The 27,832-nt window shown below is 39.0% G+C and overlaps 1 protein-coding gene across 2 annotated transcripts in view; it reads right to left on the bottom strand.

Moving 5' to 3' along the window:
* LOC109042597 (acetylcholine receptor subunit alpha-like) overlaps positions 1-27,832 on the bottom strand; it is a 137,039-nt gene that overhangs the window by 37,294 nt on the left and 71,913 nt on the right. For both annotated transcript variants that reach the window (XM_072300132.1, XM_072300131.1), the window contains exons 4-6: positions 16,684-16,728; positions 14,556-14,665; positions 11,325-11,505 (exon numbers count right to left, since the gene is read on the bottom strand). In XM_072300132.1, the coding sequence (XP_072156233.1) occupies positions 11,325-11,505; positions 14,556-14,665; positions 16,684-16,728 (336 nt within the window). The remainder of the gene's footprint in view (positions 1-11,324; positions 11,506-14,555; positions 14,666-16,683; positions 16,729-27,832) is intronic.

Genomic DNA, 27,832 nt, shown 5'->3' with positions numbered 1-27,832 from the left:
GCTCATTCCAATGCTTCTGCAACGTCTTCGGGTTCATGTTACTGTGCTTTGAAAAGTTGTCCGAATAGTCTTAGAATAAAATTGAAATTATTTAATTATCTCGGCAACTCTGTCGGATGCAAGAGCAAGACGCGATTGCGGTCGACAATCACAACAGCTGTTGTTGTGTTCCTGTACAGAGCCATAGTCGCTGCGGTTGACCCTTTTTACCGACTCATTTGCCACATAATTGCCGTGCTGTAAAACCCAATTTATTTATTTTTGGCGTAGAGGGGGGTATTAAATTATTTTTTAACTAGGGGGCAACGCCTCTGATAGCTTCGCGTATCACGCGACTCGTGCGATTTTATATTATGGTGTAATATTTGTAACTTGCGATTTTAATGAGTTCTCGTCAAGGAACAAAATGCTTTTCGAACCCAAAAATTCATCGTATGAAATTCCGTGAATACTCTTTTTTTTCTTTTTCGCCCGATTATTAGATTCCGGTTGTCAAACTAACACTATGGCCATTTTGGCTTCGCTGCCATCATCAGGTGCTTAAAACGAAAAAAACTAACTAAGATTATAACGAAACTGAAGTTAAAAAAAAGTTTTTTTTCGTTATAATTTTAGTTCGTTTTTTTCGTTTTAAGCACCTGATGATGGCAGCGAAGCCAAAATGGCCATGGTGTTAGTTTGACAACCGAAATCTAATAATTGGGCGAAAAGAAAAAAAGTGAGTATTATCTGATTCAACCCGATAAAGGAGGAAAAAGAAATCCGTGAAGATGAAAGTTGAGGAATTTACGAAACAAAACAAAAAAATTGAATGATAATCGATTGTTTCACATGCATTAAAATGGAAGAGCAACTTTCTGTGAATCAGGCAAAATGGATTTAATTTTACTTAATTTCCTTGGATTTTTCCGGTTATAAAGACAAATTTCGGAAAACGCGCCGTAGAGATGCCCGGACTCACGTTGACGCCTCACTAAACTGTTGCTCGAGACATTTTTTAAAATTTTCTTCTCACTTTAAATACAGTAGACCTTTTACCATAAAGTATTTTTTTCTCGCATTTATTTGTTAAACTATGAGTAAAAGAGAATACTGATCTGAGGAAACCCTTGAAGGTGTCTTGAAAAGAACTTTATGAAAACTGCTCGGTTTAATGTTGATGACAGCCGCTCCCTTCTTTGCCATCATGAATACTTATTATGCACTCTAGTTGCGATAGTAATTATCATACCCGAAGTTCATTTTTGAATTTTTTTAATGAGGTTCATAAGAGAGGGAGGGATAAGGAGAGAGGGAGACCGGAGAAAGAGAAAGAGAGAGAAAGAGGGATGGGGAGACATGGAAATGAAACAGTCGGGAGGGACAAAGCATTGATGAGGACGATAATGTATTTATCCGAAAGGTATTTGCTACCGGGGAACAACCGTTTTCCACCTTCAAAGCCTCGTTACATTGCTTCCTCCTTGTTTCGTGGAATAAGAAGATTCATAACACCCTTCATTAAAAATTGCTCCTCACTGGACCGAAAAGTTTCAAAATGCAATGTGAATTCGATTTACACAGGCGGGTAACATGCTTCGTTATCGGTCGTCCCATCGTGCAATGTTGCAAAATGATGTCGAATGAATATCAGACCAAAAATAAAGGAATTCAAAGTAACCCAAAGTGACTCGTAACTTGGAAACTTTAATCTGTGTAAGTGTTATGAATATCAAAATCAAGGGCAACTACCGAGAAAAACAAGGGGAACGAAATGCAAGAAACACCTTTTAACTCTCAAATGCTTACACTTTTAAAAATTTTGACGCGAAATTTTGTTCCGGAGTCTGCATTGCAGTAGCGTGGCTTGAATTGCGATGTATCGATTGTTCTGTCATTTAAACCTATGGTAAAGAATCGATTATTAAGGTGTTTGCTGCAAACACCCTGTTTATCGATCCTTTTCCATAGGTTTAAATGGTATAAACAATCGATATATCGCAAAGAACGCCACGCCACTGCTGCATTGCGCCCAAAAACCGCGAGTGATATGAATACGGAGTGGAATTTATTGTCCTTGCGAAATGCCTTATACCATAACGGAGTGGATTCTACTCTTTTTGCGGAGTGTCATACCCTTTTATGGTGCTAATTTCACTTCGCATTCACACAACTCCGGCTCGATTCACTCCTCAATTTTTAACAGTGGATAGGGGCTGAATTTTATCGTCCAAAATCTCTCGATGGTTCATCACTTCACCGGATAACTATCTGCGTCGTGAATAACTCCAACATTCAACTTGAGCGACAAATTTCGCAACTACGGAGTGTCCCCGGCTCGGCGCTCCGTTTCATTTCGCCTGTTTCATTTTCAGTCATTGTTCGATTTCTCACAATCCTTGTTTGAAATCTATTTCACCGATTCATGTTTATTTCAGTACCCTTGTGCACTGGTTCGTGCTCAAAGCCTGTTTCTTCACCTCTCTCCCGAATGTTGCGAACGGCAAAGCCTCGAAGCGTTGCAGGGTTGACGCAGGCAATAAACAAATTAGTATCTACCAAATAAATTTGAGCGATATTCAACACTTTTTAAGATATGTGGATCGCGCGTTATCATAAAATGAATGTAAAAAAGTTGAGAAAATAAAATGGTTTCCAAATGAGGAGTTTTTTGTGATTTTTAAATTATGAGAAATTTTTTTATGTCATCGAAGGCTTCTAAAATTTTGCAGTTGTATCTGATATTAAACTGAAAATCAAGGGCCAACGAATATGAGATGCTCCTTTGTAAAATATCAACCTAAATTAGGGAAAATATCCTTAATGCAAATACCACTGGAAAGTTATAATGAAAATATCAAGCCTGGAGCGAGGTTGGTTTTTTTGTAACAGCGCATTTTGTCTTTGTCAAAGTTTTAAAATCTGGAATAGAGTTACGGCGTTCTTACTGCGGACGTAAGTTAGGTCTTTAAAATCTAAAATTTTCATAGGCAAACCGTCTGATTTAACTACCTGCCTGCGGTAGATGTAGAGACCCATTGATTTCCCACTGAACCATAGGGTCTGGCCGTTAAATCACAAAGTATCAGGTGTTTCCGGCGCAACTCTAGCAGTGAGTATTTATTGCTCGAAGTAATGAGACGTATCTGAGTATTTATTCCCGATTTCGAGAGTGCTCATCGCTCCTATTCCACCGCGTTAAGGAAGAACGTCGTATGAGCCCTCAGACGTCGCCAGATTTTCTCCGATAAAGTACAATTTTTCAGTTGCGCTTGTGAATGTTTTTCCTCGAATTTTTCAATTAATTTAGTTCGCACTTCAACCTCGAGTGTTCGAAAATTTCAAGGTAAAATATTCATAGCTTCCGTCAAAAATAGATATTGAAATGGAGGAAATTTGGCAACAGTCGGATGTCCATACGACCTTTTTCTTTAGGGACCCCTGACCGCGCGGTTCCGCCGACGATTTACCGACAACAACTGTTGCGTCCATCGATTTGGTGCGGCTGCATGTGAGGGATTCGAAATGCTTGATGAATGATTAACTCGGCGGATTTCTGCGAATCCCTCCGCCGCGGAGAACAACGGGGTAGAACACGGCCCCGCCCCCGCATTATCGAATCGATTTGATCGATATAACGCATTGCTTGGAGGGGGGTTTATCGATAGAGTTCATTCGATGATAGTCGATCCGCTGGACATGGAAGCGCACTCGCATGATGGCTTAAATATTTGCTCGAGTGTACTGAACCTCAGAGAGGGTTCCGAGAATTGAGAAGCATCGAGGAACGGTCCCACGCCGAAAATTACACAAACCTCTCTGCCGTGCTAAGGGAGAACGCCGCACGGTGTGGCGAAAGGCCGGTTTGCCCGGACATGCGCTCGACCACTTGCGTTTTGTTGTCAACTGTGGCCCTAAAACGCATCATTTTTAATTACGGAGGATGATTCTGGGGCAATTTTTGTCGTAGATTTCAAATCTGCCTTTATTTTCACCATAAAAGTGATGAAAATTCGAGAAAAATTGCTATTTACATAAGTTGCTCCTGAAAAATACTAAAAACATTGATTTCTACTTGGATACTGTGGCTTTATAACGCATCATTTTGAAGTAAGGAGAACTTTCCAAGGGCAATTTTTGTCGTAGATTTCATATCTGCCTTTACTTTTACCATTTGAGTGATGAAAATCCGAGAAAAATTCTATTTACACTAAGTTATTCCTAAAGAATACTAAAAACATTGATTTCCTGAACCACCTCGAAACTGTAGCTTTAAAACGCATAGAATCAAGGAGCATCATCATTGGGCAATTTTTGTTGTAAATTTCAAATCTGCCTTTACTTTTACCATTTGAGTGATGAAATTCCGAGAAAAATTGCTATTTACAGAAGTTGTTCCTGAAAAGTACTAAAAACATTGATTTCCATCTCGCAAATGAATGCATTTCTATAATTTAAACGTCCGACACTTCTCAAAATATTTGCAGCCGTCCTTCTCTCTTTCCATCTGGCTTTATAAGCAGCATTGTACGTATTCATATTTGTATATCTTAATACTGCTGTTAATATAGGAACAAAAAAAATTGAATAAAATAGAAGAAACGAGATTTTAAACAACATCTCTATTTGCCCTTCATGACCAAACAAAACGTTAACTCTCGACTACTTAATCCGCTACCACATCCAGCTAATTAGCTACTTCCAGCTTAATTTATCAACATGAATTATTTTTTTTTTTTTAAATTTTTGGTAAAATTAATCGGACTAAAATTTGTAATAAGTCTATATTTACAAAATTATTTCTATTAATATTGACTTTCTACAAGTGAAATTTAATGATATTCTACATGATATTCGAAATTTCTAAAATTGCCGTGTTAATAATTATTATAACATGAAGATACCAACCAGCGCGAGTAGAAGCCACATTATTTAAAGTTATAATAACAGTTTTAACCTCTTTACCATTCATTATTAGTATGATAAATAACAGAAACAATTTAAATTTCTGAAATATCCAATATAAAGAAGTAAATAAATTACACTACTACTGCTGCATCCAGTAACTTTTTTACACGTAATTAGCCTATTTTAACCTTTGACCACTTACCTGCGTGATGGATCTGTAGAGAAATATCAACAATTGGTTGCGCGGAGTGATTAAAACCGATTTCGCGCAACCGACTTCATATCAGATAATATCATGCTGCCGTCGGAGTAGCAGATATTAGCAGCTAAAAATTGTTCAGGAGGCTGCTCAGGGGTCCTGTGGGTCTGACCCAACAAGTCCCAGCGTGGCACTCCTTGGCACTTGCAACGAAAGTTAATGTAAAGTTTTATTTTCAGCATTTTCGGCGCGAGGACTTTCAGACGGCATAAATCGTCTTCAAACCTATTTACGACTACATTTTAGTAGTGAAAAATGATCAGCAGCTTGCATAGAGTAAGATTACATCATTGGAAAAGGTCTCATTAAATTTTAAATTAGGCTAAAGAATGCACAAACATTGGTGCGTTTTTAGAGGAAATTTTAGATTGCCGACTTAGCGGACTTTAGAGGCCTCTACCATCAATATGGGGGATGAAAATTTAAAAACTATCATCAAATCCATATAATATAGTACTCGTAGAACACATTTCCGGTCCTAAACATTCACAATCCCGGAATCGCCCATGTCCGACCTTTTACCCATATCGCCACACCGTGCGCCGTATGAGCCATCAGATGTTGCTAAGTTTGCTTCGATAAAAACTGAATTTACTGGGGAAATTGTGAATATTTTTCTCCAAAATTTGCGGACAATTTTGTACGCAATTTAATCTAAAATGTCTGAAAATTTCAAAGAGAAATGTGCATAAATGTCGTCGAAAAATGAATTTTTTATCAAGGGGAATTGGCAACTCTCGAATGTCCATACGGCGTTCTTCTTTAGCACGTCAGTGCAAAATTCCCCAATCAATCGGAGACGGCTTTGGTCGAAACTTTGATCTGAAGATTAACGTGGTTATTAGAAACATTCAATGAGACACATAATAAAGTGCAGCCGTATGTGTGTGAGTGATATGGAGATTTTTCGAGGCAATCCAAATGTCCAAACGGTATCAAAAACCGATATGTACAGCAAGGAAAAGTAACCGACCGTTTATGTTGATATGCGGGAGTGGAACAAAAAGTATTGAAAACTTGCAGTTAATATTTTCGGTTAGTTTCCTTTGGGTTACATTGGCCAAATCTTTGAGTTGAAAATTTGCAGCCTGGTTAAAAATTAGGTGCAAGCTGTCAGGAGCGACCCTGATTGAATCAGGGCTGATGGACATTTCTGAAAGCCCAATAATGAACTCAATGCGCTAGCCACTCGCAATTCGCAACCCCTGAATGACAATGATAGATAAAGGAGTACACCGGTTCAGCAAGACACTTTCTTTATACCCGGATGTCTCAGAGCAACACACGGCTTTGGTCGATTTAACAAAAAAATTTAGTCGATTAACCAAGTTCTCTTGGCCGACCTGGCCGAAAAAAGAAACTCAAATAAGTAACGCAAGTAATCATAAACATGAGAATTTTAAACTCAGCAGTCAGCGCTGTAAGGCTTGTATAGTTCTGACTTTATCAGTGTTTTTCTTTCATTCAGGGTTAGACTTCCCTCCCTCCTATTGAAGTAACCCACCTGATGAAAAGAGGAGTCAGGTTGTAAATCACTTGCAACAGCTTAGAATATTATTTTCTTACAGCTCTGCCACTGCAATGGTTTCTATGAAAGTTTGATCTCCCATCTTATAATTTATGGAGGAAGTTTTCTTAAATTTTCAAGGGAGAGCAATTTCAGTAAACATTCTATGAGAAGTAAAACGTCAGCAGAAATTTTTCAACTTTTCAAAAGCGTCGCATTTCTTGGACCGCGTGTTTAACGGAAATGCATCAAATCGCCCTTTGGACAAAAATGACTCGAAATGAAAAATGATTTGTTTTCCTTCAGAACTGTTGAATTATCAACGAAGCAGGCCCGGACTGAGGGGGTGTGCAGGGCGTGCGGCGCACACGGGCGCCAGCCTTTGGGGGGCGCCACGAAAGAAGAAGAGAGGGAAAAAAGGGGGAAAAGGGGGAAAAGGAAAAGGAAAAAAAGGGAAGAAAGGACAAGGGGAAAAAAGGAAAAGGAAACAAGGTTGGGCAGTGAAAGCAAGGAAGAAGGGGGGAAATCGAAGGAAAAAGGAGGCAAGAAAAGTGAAAAGAGAGTCCGTGAGAAGGGGGGGGGCATGAAAACCATAGACAAAATATAAAGAGAATTGCCGTCTAAAGGTAAATTTTCAGGACAAAAACTCCACCTGGTCCATAGACGGTCAGGCGCCCCTTGACCTTAAATTTGCGGCTGTACAGAAATACAAGAGTAGGCATGTAGTAAGGGGGCGCCATAAATTCATCGAGCAGGAGCCGACATAGCATTTTAGGCCACGTCCGCCATCTTGGATTTGAGAATTTTAAAAAATGGACTAAAAATTCGAGATTCCGGTCGAAAAATACCCTCAGACACGGAGTTTCAAAAAAATCCATCGAACAGGAGCCGACATAGCATTTTAGGCCACGTCCGCCATCTTGGATTTGAGTATTTTCAAAAATCGACTAAAAATTCGAGTTTCCCGTCGAAAAGTACCCCTGACCACGCGGTTCCCACAGCTCTAACGAACAGAAACGGAGGCCAGAACCGGGGCTCATTTTAGGCCACATCCAACATTTTGGAGTTGAGAATTTTAAAAAATTGACTAAAAATTCGAGTTTTCCGTTGAAAATATGATGACGATCTTGTGATACCGCGTTTCACAAGACTCGAACAAACAGAAACCGAAATAGCATTTTAGCCCACGTCCGCCATCTTGAATTTGAGAATTTTAAAAAATGGACTAAAAATTCGAGTTTCCCGTCGAAAAATACCTCCTGACACCGAATTTCAGAAAAATCCATCGGACAGGGGCCGAGGTAGCATTTTAAGCCATTTCGGATTTTCGAATTTTGAATTTTTTGAATTTTGACAGATTTTGATTTAAAACGCGTGATACCCAAAATCAGAGTTCAGATTCGGATTCCTCGTAAAAAATCGATGCGATTTCATGTATCATACCCTGACACCGAATTTCAGGAAAATCCATCGAACAGGAGCCGAGATGGCATTTTAAGCCAAGTCAGTCATTTCAGATTTTCGAATTTGGAAAATTTGACTTAAAACGCGTGATACCCAAAATCGAAGCTCAGATTCGGATTCCTCGTTAAAAATTGATACAATTTCATGTATCATACCCGAGCATAGCGTGAAGGAAAAAGACGTAACGTATACATACTGATTCGCGCATATGAATCCAACGTGGCAACATGGGTAGTGCTCAGTGGGTCAGCGGAGGAGGAAGAATAAGAATTTATCGTGAGAAATTCCTCGGGACGAAACCGAACGCCGGCGCTAAGCCGGCGCCTCACCGTTCGGTCGCATCTCGGGCGACCGGCATGGCGCGGCGGCGTAGTTGAAAGCGGTAGTACGACAGAATCTATACGCGTCGTTAAACCTTTTTCCTTCACGCTATTTTAACATATGATACATGAAATCTCATCAATTTTTCACGAGGAATTCGAATCTGAGCTTAAATTTTGGATATTACGCGTTTTAATTTGTTTAAAATCGTAAGAGAATTTACAAAATTGTCTTTGAAAATTGATCACACATTAGTGTTTTTTTACGTCATTAAACCTCTTTCCTTCACGCTATTTTAACATATGATACATGAAATCTCATCAATTTTTCACGAGGAATCCGAATCTGAGCTTAAATTTTGGATATTACGCGTTTTAATTTGTTTAAAATCGTAAGAGAATTTACAAAATTGTCTTTGAAAATTGATCACACATTAGTGTTTTTTTACGTCATTAAACCTCTTTCCTTCACGCTATTCTAACATATGATACATGAAATCTTATCAATTTTTCACGAGGAATCCGAATCTGAGCTTAGATTTTCGATATTACGCGTTTTAATCTATTTAAAATCGTTGGAGAAATTAAAGAATTGTCCTTGAAAATTGATCACACATTAGTGATTTTTACCCCGTTTTTCTTCTACGTTCACGTAATGAAATTAGATCAACAGTTGACTCATCGACTTGTCTAGCCTAACTCCACAGAATCGGTCTAAAGGGCGAACTATTTTATCAGATAAGATGTGCGGTCCTAGTTTCCGGGAATTGCGGTTTGACGGAAGCTGCGATGAGGAGAAACGGAAGATATGCGAAACTCGGGCGGATATTAAGTGAGAAACCAGGTAGGGGAAAGGCTTTCTTCCCGAAAAGTTAGTGCTCGGGCCAACTTACACGGTCACTGGAGCATTGTATAGCAGGTTGTGGGAAACTATTTTTTTGCAGCAACAACCAATTGGATCGCATTTTGCAAAAAGGAACTAAGAGCATTTCAATGTTGCTGGGATTGTGCAACTTAGATACATTCTTTGCAAAAAGTAAACTTTGCGACGGTAATTTTCGTCTTGAATTCATAGTTTATTGGGAGTAGAGGTGAAACTAGTTTAGATGATCGTTTATGTTTGCAAGGTTAGCGGCATTGGAATGCTCTTAAACAAAGTCGCATGTATATTGCGGTGATTCAGATTTTGAATAAGATTAATGAATCTGGTGGAGAAAAGTGGTTTTAAACATCATGCACTGAAATATAATTCTCTCGATAAGAATGATAGCTCCCGAACGAGACTGCGCAGAATAGATCACGGCGCTTCGTGCAACTATTGCGGCACTGAGGCGTTGCACAGTATCATATGAAAATGAAGGCGCACTGGCTAACGTGAATCAACGGACAGTTTTCAACAGTGCAGAATCACGAGAGTGATTTGTTATTCTAAGAAATATCGCAGCTCAATTCTGCATGCGCCTCTTGCAAATGACCCGATTCCCGAGAGGTTATGAAGTATTCCGTCGTGCTAGGGAAGGACACCGTATGAGCCTTTAAACGTTGTTCAATGCCCTTTGACGAGTTACGAATTTCCGGGAAAATTTTTAAATATTTTCTTCTGATTTCTCAGAGAATTCCCTTCTTAATTTGATTGCAATAGTTTGAAAATTTCAAGGAAAAATATTCATAGCTTTCTTCAAAATACATGCAAATATTTTCTGAAAGGAAATTTGGCAACATCCGAGTGCTCATACGGCGTTATTCCTTAGCACGGCATAATTTCCATTCGGAATAAAATACGAACTGCCCGGATGCTTCCAGGTATGATAACAACAGTGATCATAGTAAGCAGCAAATCATTGATCATTGTTGTCAATTTTCGGCAGATTTCCCGCTTTTACGAGCATTGAAAAAGGAGCGCTCCGAATAAATCCGCGGATCGGCAACGATGGTAGCATGACGGGAATGACGAACAATTTGTTGCGGTATAGTGGTTTAATGTAGTCCGCGCCCCCCTGTTCTCGGAGCATCCACCCCTTCAGACGAAGAGTTAATTCCAGTTTAATCCTCTAGATGGCAGTGCTTAGTGCATAGCCCAAGTTTGAGTACCACCGCAATAAACGTAAAATAACGTCATTGCGCTTCGTGATCGGGAGTTATTCGTATTTTGGCTTAAAACCGCGCCTTGTTTAATCGGTCAAGCAATAGTCTCCGTCGGATAACCATTAGTTAGGCGTGAACGATCGATCATCGATATCTCTCCATTTCAAACTATGGTAAATAATCGATTGTTGTTAATCGATCTTTTCCATGGGTTTAAATGGCGGATCACTCGACAGATCGCAAAGCTCGCCACGCCACTGCGGATAACATGCATGGATTTTATCTTGATATGCTTCAGTAAGAAAGAACCTCGTTGCTGTGTAACGGAAAGTGTGATACGGAATTGATGGTCGACATACCGATGGCTAAAGTGCAAAACCACGTATATCCATTTGCGACGTTGTAGAATTTAATTTCATACTTTATTTTTTTTTTTTTTTTTTTTGGAAAACTAATGACCTCAATTTCTTGAAACTGTCTTGATTTTTCGTCTCTTAGTAGAAAATTCCGTGTAAAGTTCAAGTGATGAAAGTTGGCATATTTCTTTCTTTTTTCTTTTCTTTTTTTTTTAAAAAAAAGGGCCCGTATATTTTGACAATCTGTAATGAAAATACACGGTTTTGCACTTTGGTCATCGATATGTGTATCTTGTCAACTTAATTTGAAAATTGATACAAAACCTCCTATACTCAGTACCGTCAAGTTTTTTTGGGAGCTTCCCAATAAGTAAGGGCTGACTTTTGCCCCCTTTTCGGTATGAGAAAATTGATTTTTTGCAATTTAGAAATGTTGTTGCATTTACCTGGAAGCCATCGTAGGTCCACGATCCAAACTTCATGACGCAAGTCTGTTCGTCGAAAGGAAAGTACTCGACGTCTATTTCACAAGAGGACTTATAAATGGCCGGAGGCTTCCACTCAACCCTGCCCGTGTAGTTCAGGGTTGCTTTAGTCGCCAACGTCACCTCAAAGTTACCGTCAGCACTAGAGAAAATACAAAAATGTGATTACTTCAAAATAAGGCCCATTTGACATTCTTGAATGCAAATACGGACAAATTTAAAAAAAAGGAACTATGTCTATTCCAGTATGAGCCCTAGGGTCCATAAGAATACATGCATGGCAAGGGTCATGTCATAATGGACATATTTCCTTCTCATTTGAATATACGTCCATATAATTGGGACTGAAATCTCCTTGTTTTATAATCCTCTGGCAACAATCTGTCAAACACGTTACTTCGCTTTCTCATACGATCAGGCCAACATTTTTAGGCCACCTCTGATTACTCATTGGTCTGCGAATCTTCTTCGCTATCTCTCATGTGCAGAAAATGTATGTTCGTGGGGTACAATTACCTCAGCCACCTCCAAGTCAATGAAATTTAAAAGGGCGTATTTTGATTAAAATGTGCCGGACCTAATTTGACATTAAAGAGGTCAACGTTTAATTTATGAGTGACATTTAAATACTTTGTATGGACTCCATGAATGACGATAACCACGTTATCTAATTTTGCAATCTCAATATGAAGCGGAAACCCAATACATTTTGAAAAAAGCAACATTCTTCACCTTTGAAATTATTATATACCTACGTGGTATTAAAAAAAAAATAAAAAAAAAATTATCAAAATCAAAATTAATTAAAAAAAGGAACCAAGAGAAATCCAATGTTGCTAAGATTGTGCAAGTTACATTCTCTGCAATAAAAACTATATGGAAATCACGCAGAAAATTAAATTTACAAAGGTAATTTTTGTCTTGGATTATAGTTCATTGGAAGTAAAGGTAAAACTTGTTCAGATGATCATTTTTTATTTGCGAGGTAAAAAAGTTGCACAATCATAACGACATTGGAATTTTCTTGGTTCTCTTTTGCAAAATGCTATTCAATCGATGTATAAACATGGGCCGTCTCATAAAGAACCGGAGTTATGTTGCGATATGATCGTGGGTTATAACTAACTTAAACTTCCGCCACCTGAATGCACGCAGAAGGCATAGTAGTAGACATCTAATGCAAAAGGGCCATTAAAGGAGAAACAGTTTCAAGTGAGGATCTGCTTGTTACCACGGTAGTTCAAAGCAGAGTCCCTTTATACCCAGAGTTAAGACAACTCGATTATCAGCTGACTGGCAGCCGGCCTTGGCTGGCCATGGAGGCCGAAACGAGTGCACCCAAACGAACGATATTGAAGGATAAGGATCAGGAATCCTGCGATGTCTGTCACACAAAAACAACAACATCAACAAATTGATCAATTAAAAAGAAAATGGGATTGGTTTGTGAATAATTTCTCAATCTATTTTCATTTTGGACTGATGGAAATAACAATTTACTCTTGATAAACCACAATCGGTAATATTTTCATTATTCTTGTTCACATTCGAGGTACCGCCATCTTGGTGCACTCGTTTCGGCCTCCATGAGCGAGAACCAATCAGAATTGGATTTTTTTTTAAGCCACTTTCAGCCCAATCCTGGCCCGACCAAAAGTGAGTTGTCTTAACTCTGGGTATAAAGGGACTCTAGTTCAAAGGAATTCAGCGTGAGAACGACGGCAAATGAAAACGCCTTCAATGAATTAAGTAGGCACACCGAGCTCCTGAGAGGTCGAATAGTGGTATTACGCCCAATAGCACATATTTTAGGATTGGAGCTATTCTGATCACCTGTCTGCCCCGTCAGAAAGTTGTAGATAAAATTGTTTTGATTTGACGGTAATTTTCCCGAGATATTATCGGATCTTCGGAGAGATCTTTTGGAGATACGTCCATTCTTAACCCTTTACTGCATCGCGTTGCCATATGGCAACAGTAATTATTTAATTCGTAGTAAATTCAGGAATGCTCATATTGGTACCCCGTGTGGATTATAGGGAACTCAACCGCATTACCAACCTAAAAAAAATTGTGGTGGGGGGAACTGGAGCTGCCAACTCAACTAAATAATCCTGTTTTTCCAACGGGACCATTTTTGAGGAGGAGCCACGAGGAGCCTAACTTTGAAGGATGTTTTGAATGACTTGGCTTGCCTTTAGAGACGGGCAAAAAATCCCAGTTATGACCTATACGGTCTAAATTGAAAATTTCCTGGTCCGATGATAATAAAAAGTATTTAAATATTATTTTCGGCTCAAAAACGGCGAGTTTCCATATGGCAACAACATACCGGCTCACTTCTGGCCCATAATTTTGCCTGTTGCCATATGACAACACCATACTGACTCCGACGCAATAATGTGTCTTGCTGTCCAAAAATAGAGATTACAATTCATCATTAGACGCTTTTTGAATTTGGTAATGTTATAAGAATCAAGAAAACTTATTTTCTTAGCTTTTTTTCTTCAAAAATCCCGCACAAGAGTTATGCCCTGGCATCACTATTCCACTCCTGTACTGCATGTTGTTGCCATATGGAAACAAGTGGACACTCTGGCAAAAAAGTTACTGTATGTTGTTGCCGTATTGCAACGAGCTTCTTTAAGCTTCAAAAGTTAAAGAAAAAATTAAAATTTGGAAAAAAGCTCAAAGACGTGTCTTTTTAATTTTATTTTACTATAACATATATTTTTTTCATCAAAATCGGCATCGCAAGAAAGTTCCATGCAGTAGAGGGTTAAGGGCAATTTTTTATTAAAATGTTTTGTCCACTATTAAATCTTGTAGCAGCCTTCTTTGACTTGTTTATGCAGCGAAAAAAAAATGAATGGACTGTGTTTTGAGGCCACAGCGCAAATAAAATGTAAAAAAAAAAAAAAAAAAAAAAAAAAAAAAAAAGAAAAAAAAAAAAATGAGAACAAAAATATGCCTAAAAACATGATGAAAGTTTCCAAGTGGAGATATTATCGCCAAAACAACGGACGTCTAACAACAGCTTTACCACTCGGAAACGGGCTCAAAATAGCTCCTGGTAGAGGCATCGCAGGCGGCGGAAACCGGTACATACAATCTGAAGCCAAATCGCATCCCGAGATATATTAATTTCCTTCCAATTCTTGTGCGTAACACTAAATGAGAAGTAGCACTTACTTATTATACAAAACAATATCAGGTCTCCAAATGTGATCAGATGGCACGTGGAGCATTTCCACACCGCCATATTCTTTAGGGTCCCATTTGAGTTTGTAGTCATTCCACGACTGAAATAAAGATTAAACGAATTTGATGAGCTTTTGTTAATGATACGTGGTTCTTTATGTAAATGTGTCCAGCGGAAAGACTAATTGATTCTTTTCCATTTTTATAATATGTACTTTGAAATAATCTCCAGACTAAATTACGTGGGTTTTTCATTTTACCAGGTTTGGGTATTATTACCTGTGAGTTATCTTTTCGTCCCGGTTTTTCTTGAGTAATCCCTGTCTTAAGGGATGTACTTTTCGGAAAAATTATTTCCTTCTTCAGGCCACAAAATTTATTTGACTAGCACTAAAACATTGTGCGCGCTCGAAATTCCAACGTGTCTAGCAATTTCGAACGCGCACAATGTTTTAGTGATAATCAAATTAATTTTGTGGCCTGAAGAAGGAATAATTTTTCTGAAATGCACATCCCTTAAGACAGGAATTACTCAAGAAAAACCAGGACGAAAAGATAACTCACAGGTAATAATCTCCAGACTGTTCAGATACAATTTTATCAAATTGCAAGATCGTAGCTTCTCGAGAAAAAACGTAGCCGTTTTTCTTAAATCAGTCGGCTTGGAGTCACTTATTTTTGAACGGAAGTACCGGTAAAATTGTGTTTTTTTCCATTGGGTGAGGAGATTTATCACCGAAACCTTAGATTGCCCTGTTGGAAACGTAACTTTCGGGATTAGTACTCAATCTCGCGTAATGACGACAAATGAGTGCAACGTGTTGAGAAACCTGTCCGACAAAATTAAAGAAGATCCAATACGAAAAACTCTCTGAATTGCTCAACGTGCGTGTCATTCATTAGTTATCATTTGGACTTTATTTTGCAATAGGAAACTACTTTTTCTGGTTTATTCATACGGAACTTAAGGAACCAATAGCGTGGTTTTAAATCAATTGGGTGCGTTTATTTTTAAATTTTTCGATTGTTTCATTCAGGTTTTGTATTTTCCGCTCTAGTAGTTCCATAATCCAAAATGCAGTCCATTCAGCAGAAATGGCACTGAATCCTCAAAAGTGTACCTAATTTCGTCCCGGGTATATTTCTCGATAACTTGATAGGACATCAAATTTTGGCATTGACCTTAAGAACAAGCTAGGGATAATTTCTATGTTAAATTGCCGGATCTCATGATGTTTATCAATCTCGATGAACTCTTCCAGCTGTCCATAATTTGTTTAATTTTTTCCTTTTAATGTAATTTCATTTAATTTTTAGTAAGCTACATTAACTTCATGCTTAATACTTTTAGATCATAAGTGATAAAAATCGCCTTCAAATCACCTTGTGTACAATACTGTTGCATGAAAGTCGAAAGAGTTGCTCTTTAGGTGCGCATACTTTCCAGCCGAAATGGATCGTATTCGATAGTGGTTCGATGATCGTTTGGTTCAAAACAATAGAACATGGCCTCAAACCATAATGTTAGGATATTTGTCAGAGAAGCTGAAAATGAGAAATTTCTTAGCAATTTACTACTTTTGGCCAATTAAATCACTTGTGAATAAAAAATCTATCACAAAAAACCCATTCCGTCAGATTACTCAATTGACTTTTGAGGCTATATTTATGTTTAGAACCAATCGATATCGATACAATCTCACTCATTTGATGCATCAAATACGATCTATTGAAAGAGCATGTGAACACTACGCGGATCAGCAGCATGTAAGAGAAACTCAGCTGTAACAATTTATCGGTATCGGTCACGTATATTTTTCACAATCCTAGGGGAATATTAACTCCAGGATTCCGGAGATAAAATTCGTTTAGAAAGAGAGGAGAGTTAAAATCAATATTTATCGGTCTCGATACACTCATCAATTGCTGATTCTCTAATGCTTCGATGCAGCTGGAGTTCCCCTTTTCATCTTCATTTTTAATTTCAAATCAATATCTCATCCATCATAGTAGTATAATCACCCTGCTGGAAAAAGTCAACATAAACTTTGTTGAAATAGCTTCCTCGAGAAGAATTCCTTGAAGAAGACTTGAAGGAAAATGAAAAGAAACATCTTACCTGTTCTACCCATAAATTTGTTGTCATAATTTGATTTTTAAGGTTCTGAAAAAAAGAAGAAAAAAATTTAAATTAAAATACGTTCAAAACGATTCCGTGAAAGAGGAGCTTGGAAAAAATACAGTAAAAACTTATATGAATTTTTCTTTAAATTCGTCGCTCCCCTCACGAAAGAACGTAACTGCATTTCAATTTTGCTAAATTTCCCTTCGCAAATTTAATTTTTATAAGAGTAATCTTGGGAATTTCTAGTCGAGAATTTCATTGATTTTTCTTCAGATCTCGTGTAAGGACCGCCGGGCAATTTTGGAACAAAATTGCACAGGTACATTTTTGTAAAAAACTGAATTGTTTGAGTCAACTTTGCAACCTTGGAATGGAGTTTCGTTCTTTTGTCCGGGAGACGACGAATTGTTGTGTGAAACGCGACGCTCACAACAAAACGTTCGATGGCTAAATCTATACCAGGTAACTATAGGTCTCAAACGATGATTCATCATATTAATTTATTTGTTTAATTCATTTTTGAGCGTGCGAATGCTTTGTTTGGGCACACGTTAATAATTCACGCTGATGAGATTAATCCATGAAAGCTTGATTGTTTATACGCTGAAATGCGCCTGTGACCCTCATATAGATTATATCAATGGCTGAAGTAAAAATATAATGTGTATCCTCACTGAAACGTCTAAAAATCTCCCATTCTGTTGAACTTTTTTAAAAGGAAACGAGCTGAAATATTCCTTTGAAATGTTCTGTACAAATGCGGGAATCAGAAACCAAAATTCAGTCAAATTGCGATGTAACCGGTCGAATCGTAAATTGACCAAAGCACTTTGGTCAAATCTATAATTCTTGAAAAATTTGGCTTTTGTCGAGTCAAATTCATTTTTGACCAAAAATCCGTTGGTCAAAAAGTACATTGTTATAAAAAATGGGACGTAAGTTTGTTTCAATGTTGCATATTTGGCTAAGCCAATTCAATTTTTTACCTATAGAAATTTGACTTCATGAGTTCTTTTTATTTCAATAATTTTTGCGTGCACTCAGAAAATAAATCAGCGACATTTTCAATAAAAATTTTCTGGAGAATAATACAATACGCGACTTGAAATTTAGCAACGTCGAAACGGACTTACGATTTTTCGTCCGCGAAATGAGGAATCAGTATATGTACAAGGTGATTTAAAAGCGACGCCGCACCACCGGCACCAAGCATCTTTCCTGTAACCTTTTCACAAATTGAGATAAAAAATTGAACATTTGTAAGCGTTTCTAGGTAAAAAAAACCGACCATTAGAACCCCTAAAATTTTAATGGGTTCACCCTGTAAAGCGTCGAGAGCCCTACGGGTTATTGGGGGTGGTGCAGGACTTTTGAATCACCCTGTAGAAAAATGCTCGGAAAAAGAACTAAGCCGCGGCAACACGGTCGACCGGTCCAGGAAACACGACCCACAACACAGCTCGTTTGCTGTTTCGGCACAACGTCTGGGGGTGCCGACGAAAATCAAAATAAATTACATTTTGGAACAACGTTAGAACTCTCGGTCTTCACGCTGGACGAATCGCGAGCAACCAAGCAACTTGGATCCAGCTTCCCACAGGAAAAAGAGAGCCGCGGCGCGCATCAGAACCCGGCCTCTATCCCGATGCACTTCCAGAGATGCCAAAACTCGCACGCTAATCCGCGCTTTAGTCCATAGAAATACCATCCTTCTGACGTTAGGGCATATCTCGATTTCAACCTTAGCCCTGCTTTACATAAAAATCCATGTTTTCTGGGGCTCATGAATTCGTCAAGATACGCTCTCACGCCACAGAAGCGACAGTATATAGCCCAAAAGTTCATGAGCCCTTGATTTGAATGTCATTACTGGGACTGAGGCTCAAGAGTTTTCGCCTGGAGTCATTGGTCGCAGCTTTTATGAGAGGCTTTTACTCATATGGCAAACTCGCCGGAATTTTCCGCAATTAAGCGATTCCCGCACTACTTTTCACCTCTGTTGGTTTGTTTGGTTCCTCTTTCGCCCCCTAATAAAGGACTTGTGTATTTTAACCTCAATGTAGCTCGGCTCAAAGGGAATTAGATGGAATCAGCCACCGCTTTGACTCTTTTAAATTCAAACTTTTTGAGCCTTCCTTGCTTTCAGCCAATCGCTACAATTTTTATACATATTTTTCATTTTAACTAAAACTTTCATCATACTCGTACAATACAAAAATCAAAATAACCTACCTATTTGAAGAGCTAAACTTTCAAAGATGTATCGGTAATTTACGGCTTCTGTTATGAAGTGGAGAACTTTAACGCATAACGCCCGCTTCTCTGGCGTAGGGAGGTATCTCAATTTTTACATGGGCCCCATAAAGCATGGATTTGTATGTAAAACAAGGCTCACGTTGAAATCGAGATATTCCCTTCCGTCAGAGGAACGACGATAACGGATGCCATTTTTCGTGTAGAGTTCTAAGATTGGGGTGACTCACCATTCTGTGTCAAATTGCATATACAATCCTCTTCTTGTGATTGGAGCTAATGAAATAGCAACTTATCAAAATACGTGCCCTGATGCCACATTGTGACTTTCAATACTAAAGTTTTCTTGACAAATAGAACCAACACAATGTGAAAATAGAGCGTGGCAAAAGAGCTGCGTGGATACGGCGCAGAGATACAACTATTCGTACTTGATGGATGTCCGCGTTGCATAGTCCGCAAATTGAAGGCGGAATGGCGCGAGGTGTGAACTCTCAAAACACTGAAAAGGAAATCTCGGTGTATTTACTAAGAGAAGGGTAAAATAACCAAGAATTCAGGGTTCTATTTGATCCCAGTTTTTTCTTGGCAAAATTACCATTTGGTAATTGGTAATTTTACCGAGAAATCTCGGTAAAATTATTGAACTTTCTCGGTAATTTTACTGGACCTTGGTAAAAACGCCAATATTTTTTATCGACTGCGGTAGAATTACCAAGATAAAATGGCAAAGTTACCGGGAATTGATTACCAATAAAAGTGGTATTTTTACCTGAAAAAGCAGTAAAAGTATCGGTTTTTAGGTAAGCTTACCAGTCTGTCTTGGTAAAATTACCAATAATTGGTAAAAAAAGTGAGATGGTATAGGTACCAACGGACCTTGGTAAAAACGCCGAGAATTTTTTTTGAGTGTACGTTATTCCGCAGTGTGTTTAAGACGGGAGGCTAAGAACTGCTTAAGTTACTCACGCAGATTGTGAAATTAGGTATGAACTACAGACTTCCGTGATGTGTTTCATATGGACAGTAAAACTACCAGACCACGTATCTCAGTCTGCGATGTTGTAGACTTCCTGACACTTTTTATTTTTTAAACGAAAATACTACTCAACGTCAATTCTTGAAAACCTCCATGATGTTTCCTCTTCATGCGAAGAAAATTCTGTGAAAACTTCAAGGGATGATATTGATTCGTTCTCCTTCCAAAAAACAAAACAAAAAAAAAAAAAAACGAGAGCGGAGATTTTAAACACCGCAAACACGATACATGGTCTGGCAGTTTCATCGTCGACATGTTTCACGAGCCACTTTTCAAAAACGGCCTCTCTCTTTTTCGCTCCGGCAAAAGTTTGCAATAGACCCATATTGATGCGCGTACGTCATGAGGAGTAAAAAAAATAATCGATCAACCTAACTTTAAAGCCATCTTTTATCCCTCGGCCTTTTCTGGGGGAAAAATGAAACCTTAAGACGGCTCAGCACGGACGTCAAGAAGCAGTTACGCTAATGGGACGGGGTGGGAATAAAGGGATGGAAGCTTAGTGATCATCAACTAAGACGCTTTCAATAGGAATATCTTCGAGCGTCGAACCCAACTCCCGGCCTCGAGCACATTATGACTTATAATGAAAGGTTCTCATTCGGATCATATTATCAATAGTTCTCCATTTCAAACTACGGTAAGGAATCGATTATTAAGCTAATCTTTGCGAACACCCTGATAATCGATCCTTTTCCAAAGGTTTAAGCGGCGGATCGATCGATACATTGCAAATCACGCCACGCCACTGGCACTGATTCGGACAGAGAAATGATTTTTGATAAAGAGCTCATCCCCGGATGATCACATTTTGAATGCTTGGAACATTAGGCAAACAATTTTTCCATATCTCCGGGTCCGGCGGCAAAGGTCGAGAACCGACAGATCGCGAAAAATACTCTATTTTATCTCCTCGCGAAAAAGCGCGTCGCCCTTATCGGAGCACCGTTTTCCGTTTTCGCGCCGTGGTATTAAATCCTAATTTCTTCCGCTCGCCCGTATCTCAGGATCGCTCCGGCACTTTGCGGGAAGTTACTAACCCGTCGAGGCAACTGCCGCCAAATGGAAAAGCAATCCTCCCTCTTAGCGGCAAAATCGAAGCTGTCAGAATTCTTGAGAAAGTGCAGATTCTCTGTAGGTTGATACATCGATGGTCAAAATGCGAAACCGCGTATCTTCTTTTGCGACGTTGCAGACTTCCTTTCACACTTTATTTTTTCTTTAAAAAACTAGTCGACGTAATTTCTTGAAAACTCCCCTAGTTGCCCCAGAATTCCATGTAAATACAATCATTTTTCTCCATAGGAAATATGAGAGCAGAATTCATAAGGGTTTATGTGATCTCGGACAAGTAACCATTGGTATCAGACGTTATAGAAACGAACATGCTAACCGCGCTATTTGTCAAGTTTTACCACCAAGGAACATCGGGAAGACAAGTAAAAACAATTTGTCATCTAGAGATCACATGCAGCAGATTACAAGTCCCGTCCCTGACAAACCGTAGAAAAGAAGGGGCGAGTATTCACAAGATGTTTATTTCCCTCTCGCCGTGAATACTAGGTTAAACAAAAATGTTTTCATTTTCCTCTTGAGACTGAGCAGAGAGTGAAGTTTTTTGCGTCCTCGAAGACGGAACGACTTAAGTCTTATCTCTCTGAGAACATACTGTCTTCGATATTGTTTATCATTTTTATTCTAAGGATTATAGGTAAGTTATATACACTTTGGACAGCGTAAGTCATTCTATCTATCTATTGGACTTATTTATGCTAACAGGAACTGTGCGCATACGATTCGCGTGCAACGTGCATAAATACGTCCAATGGAGTCTCGCATATCGACGGTGAAACTACCAAACCACGTATCTCGTTTGCGGTGTTTAAAAATCTACGCTCGCATTTTATTTTTTTGAAGTAGACCAAATCAATATCATTCCTTGAAATTTTCACAGAATTTTCTCCGCACGAAGAGGAAAAATCACAGAAATTTTCAAGACTGGACGTTAAGTAGTTTTTCATTTAAAGAATAAAGTATGACAGGAAGTCTGCGACGTCGCAAACCGAGATACGTGGTTTGGTAGTTTCACCGTCGATATCCATTAAATAATTGGATACAGTTCAGTAGAAGAAGCAATAACGTTCAATACCGTTGAGATTTTGCAACTTCTATTTATCCATAAAAGTAAATGAGAGCACAGAGCAAAGCAAAACTTTTAGGAGCCCTTTCTACATTTACTTCTTCGATTTACATAGGAATTGATGATTCGTTTCTTAAATCTGTTTATGTCGTAACGCGATTTTAATCAATTTACGATAACATCCTAACTTTTGCTGCATCGTTTTTCTTTCAATACATATGATTCTGTGTGTGGACTTGTGTGGGGACTTAGGAGATTACGAAATTGAAAATGGTTTTGTTTGGTCCAAGCCGTCAATATAACTCCAAAAATTGAAAAACAAAATATATTTATAATATTTGACAGAGAGGGAAACGTCATGGAAAAGGAGGAAATAAACATGAAAGAAGATAGGAATACTTGGGACTTTTCAAATAACGGTTACACTTTTCTAAAAAAAAAAATATTTATCCACGTTTAAGCAAAACTTCGTATCCGGATGAGTTTCGACCGTATAACAAGTGAACGTCATTACGTCTTTTCAAAGTATGAATGTTTCAATTATGTATATAAAAAAACGAACTGAGAAAAAGCTAAGAGAAAGCATCTTAGATATGACCTCCCTGATGAAGAAAGTGTGTTCAAAACTTGTTTTTGTCTCAAATGCTAGCTCTGTCAATGCAACTATATTTACTAGAAACCAATGTTGATATAATACTGGTCGTATCGGTCGATTAATGAGCAAACGGTTCTCCGTCCCTCTTTTGCAGTATTCTCGCTCCTCTCACGTAAACGCTTACTTCAATCCCCACTTGAGCCCTGCTCTCCGTATAACTCAGAGCTTTCGGGGCTCAGTTGGAAATAGCCATAGGCCCTTGCGTCAAAAGAGCGACGGTACGAATGCACCGGCTCACCCGAATGAGCAAACCACGTCGACGACTTAAATAACTAAATGACCATTTACTTGTTAACGTAGCTCCCGCCGGTCTCTGGTGCGGTCCACGCAGTACAAATAGAAATGGTTGAATTGCAACGAAAGACCGAATTATCAAACAAACAGTTCCTGCGCTTTGACGGCGGTTGTTGAATCTGCGGAGAGCACCCCGGTTTGTCATCGATTGGGAGGACGAACAAATAACAAAGATGAACCATCAACTGTCCCGGGACGCCTGCACGATAGTTAAATAGAGCTGCATTATTATTGAATTATTTACATACCGAGAGATATTTCAAAAGCGGACCGCAGCGCACTCTGGTTGTAAGGATTCGCTGCGTCAAGCCATGAATGTCGTTTTTCCATGGATGGGAGGGGGTAGTCGTTTCACGAATTCTGGAGGGTAAATTTATTGGTAAACGTTTCTCATTGTATATTCGTCCTTCTGACGTAAGGGTGTATCTCAGTTTCCAATTGAGTTCTGTTTTAAATCTAAATTCATGCTTTCTGGGGCTCACGTAGGAATCGATAAACGGCCTTACGTCAGAAGAGTGACAATTTTAGTGGATTTAATCATAGTCAGCCCAACTATAAATGTATTTCACGATGATTATACTTACGATATCCATATCATTGATGACTTTTGTTTTGTTTTTGTTGTCACAAGTAGGGGTTTTAGGGATTTATATTTATACATATTAATTTTACCGTATTTTTGTCTATTGATCAAAAAAGGGGTCGTAACCACCCTGAAACGTCCCAGGCATTTTGTTTATTTTCTAGCCTTGGTTTCACATTTTGCACGTACTAGATTTGTTTTAAATAAAGTATGCGAACTATTATTGTGTATTTTCATATATTTTACGCAAGAAATATGTATTTTTAAACAAATTTTGGCATCGTTAAACTGCCTTGAAAAAAGGATTATTCCTACGCAATAAAAATATCTCAAATACCGAGGGAAATCCAGTTTTAAAAGTGCATCATTTTCTAACAATAAGAGGCTCTAGATTAAGACCGTATTCCTATGACGCCGTTCAACATGGGCTTCATTTTGCAATTAGGAAGTACAATTTCGGGCTCGGTTCAGAAACAGCGTATGTACCATTAGCCTCCCTATACACATAATTGTTTTTTCGGATGAGCCAGAGATCGTGCTTCCTAATTGCGAAATGTAGTCCAATTACAGATGAGACTTGAGAGTGACTGAGAATATTGAACGCCCAAGTCTGGCTGTCTGACCAGTGAAGAGGTCAATTTTGGCTGATTTGTGTAAGCTCTGCGTGGACGATGGAAATAAATTAAAGGGCTGCGTTGCGGGATGCCTGTTTTGCAGGAGCGGTAGGAAGTTCATCCGGGTAGCTCTGTGACAGAGGGCGAGGGCGGTGGATTTATGGAGCGGCGCGGATCGGCGATACGCAAACGACCGGTCGGGCACAACAAATCAAGCGCCCGCTCGAATATAATCACACGCTACGCGCCCCGATAACGGATAAACGCCGCCGCCGGCAAACCCAACACATACGCGAATTCCATCCGTTGCGACTTCGCGAATTCCTCCGCGTAGCCAGTCAAATCTAACGAGGATAGCAATGCTCCCGTGCTGAGGAAAAACCCCGTATTAGCTTTTAAACTGTGCCAGATTTCCTTCATTGAGACTCGAATTTACTGGAAAAATTTTGAATATTTTTCTTCAACTTTTTCAGATAATTTTGTTCGCAATTTGATCTAACACATCTGAAAGTTTCGCGGAAAAATATGCGTAACTTTCCCTCGAAAATAAACATTTTATCGAAGGAAATTTGGCAACTCTCGAATGTTCATACGGCGTTCTTCCTTAGCACGGCAGCGTAGCCAGTTAAATCTAACGAGGATCGCAACGCTCCCGGGCTAAGGAAAAACGCCGTATTAGCTTTTAAACGGTGCCAAATTTCCTTCATTAAAGTCTGAATTTACTGGAAAATTTTTGAATGTTTTTCTCCAAATTTTTCAGATAATGTTGTTCGCAATTTGATCCAACATATCTGAAAGTTTCACGAAAAAATATGCATAACTTTCCTCAAGCATGCATTTTTTATTTGGAGAAATTCGGCAACTCTCGAATACTGTTACTCCGTTTTTCCTTAGCACGGCAGAATAGGTCAGTTGCGCTAGTCGCAGAATCGTGTTTTTCCAGTATAAGGTTATATACTATAGCATTATTGAAGAAGATCTGTTCAAACTTCAATGATCGAAGAGCAAACTAACGAAGAAATATTGCTTATAAAAAAATACGGTGTATGATGTCATCTCTTATGATGGTCCATACCGTGGTATCTCCCACATTGGGCTCATCTTTTTTTACGGTACGAATTTAAGGTTTTTAATTAATTTTATTAGCTAAAATTTGACGCTGGATACAATTCGTGCGTCGAAAATTACTAAAACCAACTTTCAACTAAGCTTTTAAACGTATTTTGGTGCGTAAATTCAAACTCTCTGTTCATGGAAAAACAAAAGTCTACCTGAGACAAATCACGCACTAAACGTTACTCTAAGAGTCTCTGCGGTATGAAAAGATGGTAGCCTCGATATTGGTGCTTCGGCTTTGGTGTTGCACGTTGTTAACATTTTAACAACACCAGGTGTGGAGGGAACATTGTATGATTAAGAAGCCTGCCAAAACTGTCGCAGTGCGGAATTTGATTCAAGAGGACAATCGTCTTTCTTCTGAGTAGGGATTTCAAATGTCTCGTGACCAACGTAAACTTTAATCGTTATAATATCTTTGTTAAGGGTTACTTCCAGTAAATTTCGTTGTGTGAATTGAATTTTACGCGAAACTTTAGTTAAGAAACATGTTTCAGAATGCTTAAATTCACACCTGGTCTACCGGTCCATTGCGCTCAGGAAAAACGCCTTCAAATTGGACAGATATGCAATTTGGGCTACCAGCAAGCACGTATAGTTGCTCTGGCTGCACCTGCCATTCGCGAATGCTCTTGAAGGCTAACGGACGCCCATCTACTGTTGTCAAAGAATTATGCGCTCTTTTTAAATTTATGAAAAAAAGAAATTTAAGAAAAAGGACAAGACAACAAACTTTCCCATAGCTAGAACGTGAGATTTGTCGTCATGGATTTTTTCTGTAAATGTCAACTTTTCTAAAAGAACAACTATTCCTGCACCGGAAATTGTTCAAGACTAAAAAGGAGAGTTGAACTCACGAGAATAACTTTTGCCGAACCTGATACGCTTTCAGAACATGCTTCAAGATCATCGATGATACTGTCAGTCCTTTGATCGTTCGGTGGAGCAATTTCGAGTCATCAATGGCCCTTCGGTTTGCTCGCATTTGATCGGGTAGCCAAAGCCGCATGCAGACACTTAGTAGTAGGATGCATCGTCAATTAAAGTCAAGCCGATGGAGAGATATGGCAACTGGCATTTGAAAGTCAATATTCGCTGCTTCCTAGCTTCCTATTTCGAGACCTCAAATATTTCTCCATCATCACACAATTGAACCCTCTCTCAGACCATTCCCATGCACATCGGTCTACCCATAGGCAAATATGAATAGCACTTCCAATTTTTTCCGAGGGGTCTTGTTCACCAAGTTGAGTTTGATATTTACCAGAATTTATTCTCAATTGAAGATGACGCTTTTTCCTGAACAAAAACTGCAGAATCACCACAAATCAGCATTCGTTGGACTGTGAACGAAATTTTATATATTCGGAATGCGCCTAAAATTATCTTAAAATGTCTCCTACAGAAAACATGAATGATATTCGATTCTTTGATTGTGAAGACATAGTTTTAACATTCCCATTATTTTCATGTACGAGGAGTAGAGAGATATTTAACGGAAGTTGCAGAAACTTGTGCTCACTTCTGATTGGAGCCGAATGACATTATTCGGTTTGGCGCAAAACTGAAGCGTTTTAATTTTGCAAAAAAGTTGCAACTATTGAAATGCGCATTTCACGATGTCTGAGTCACTTCCTCGCGTTTTTAATGTGCGCATCGTGTTCTACGGGTTATTTACCTTCGGAAACATGTATCCACCAGTCAAAGTTTGTTCATGGTTTAGCGACCCGTTTTCCGCAATTCTCTGCGAAAAACTGATCCGATCCCAATTTTAAGATGAAAGATACGTCACGCACTTACGTAGTAAAATCCCTCACATTTCTTGGGAGGGCAAAGCCCTTTGCCCCCTAGTTCCGCCCGTGCACGCATCTTACCCCGCATCTATTACCAGCGGAAATTCGGGCTCATAACGTAAACTTTTCCGTAGGCGCGTACAGGATGCGTTCCTTGTTCGAAAATGGGGAGCAGGAACAGGGAACACTGCGGGAGACAAGTGAAACTTGTAATGTTCCATCGCGCCGAGCGATAAGCTCTCAGAGAAAAGGGATTCCGCGGTAGCGTTACACCGACGTTAATTCAATTACGGGCCATCCACTACCATCATCCTCACGACAAACAAAGCGCCGAATGTAATTACGTCAACTGAATCAAGTGAACTTTTACGCGCGGAGCAGTTCCTTAACTTTACGTGCATCCCGCTCCCAACTTAAGGCCCCGAATGAAGATCTCTCAAGGTCTCACTTCAAACCATTAGGCTCTCGGTGAAATTTTACGCCTAATGTAATGGTAATTATGTAGTTAGTTAACGCTACATTTTAAGTACGAGCTTAGTCAGAGCCTCCGAACTGCTCAGGAAACTCCCGCAAATTGCTTAGAGGGTACTTTTCGGTGCCTCTCCGGGCAGCATAAAGGTAATGCTCGCCTAACCTCTTCACTACGGAGAATGAAG

The sequence above is a fragment of the Bemisia tabaci genome, chromosome 4 (assembly GCF_918797505.1).
Source record: "Bemisia tabaci chromosome 4, PGI_BMITA_v3".
Lineage (NCBI taxonomy): Eukaryota > Metazoa > Arthropoda > Insecta > Hemiptera > Aleyrodidae > Bemisia > Bemisia tabaci.
Note: the sequence above shows the minus strand (reverse complement) of the source record. Positions and strands in the feature narration are given on the sequence as shown.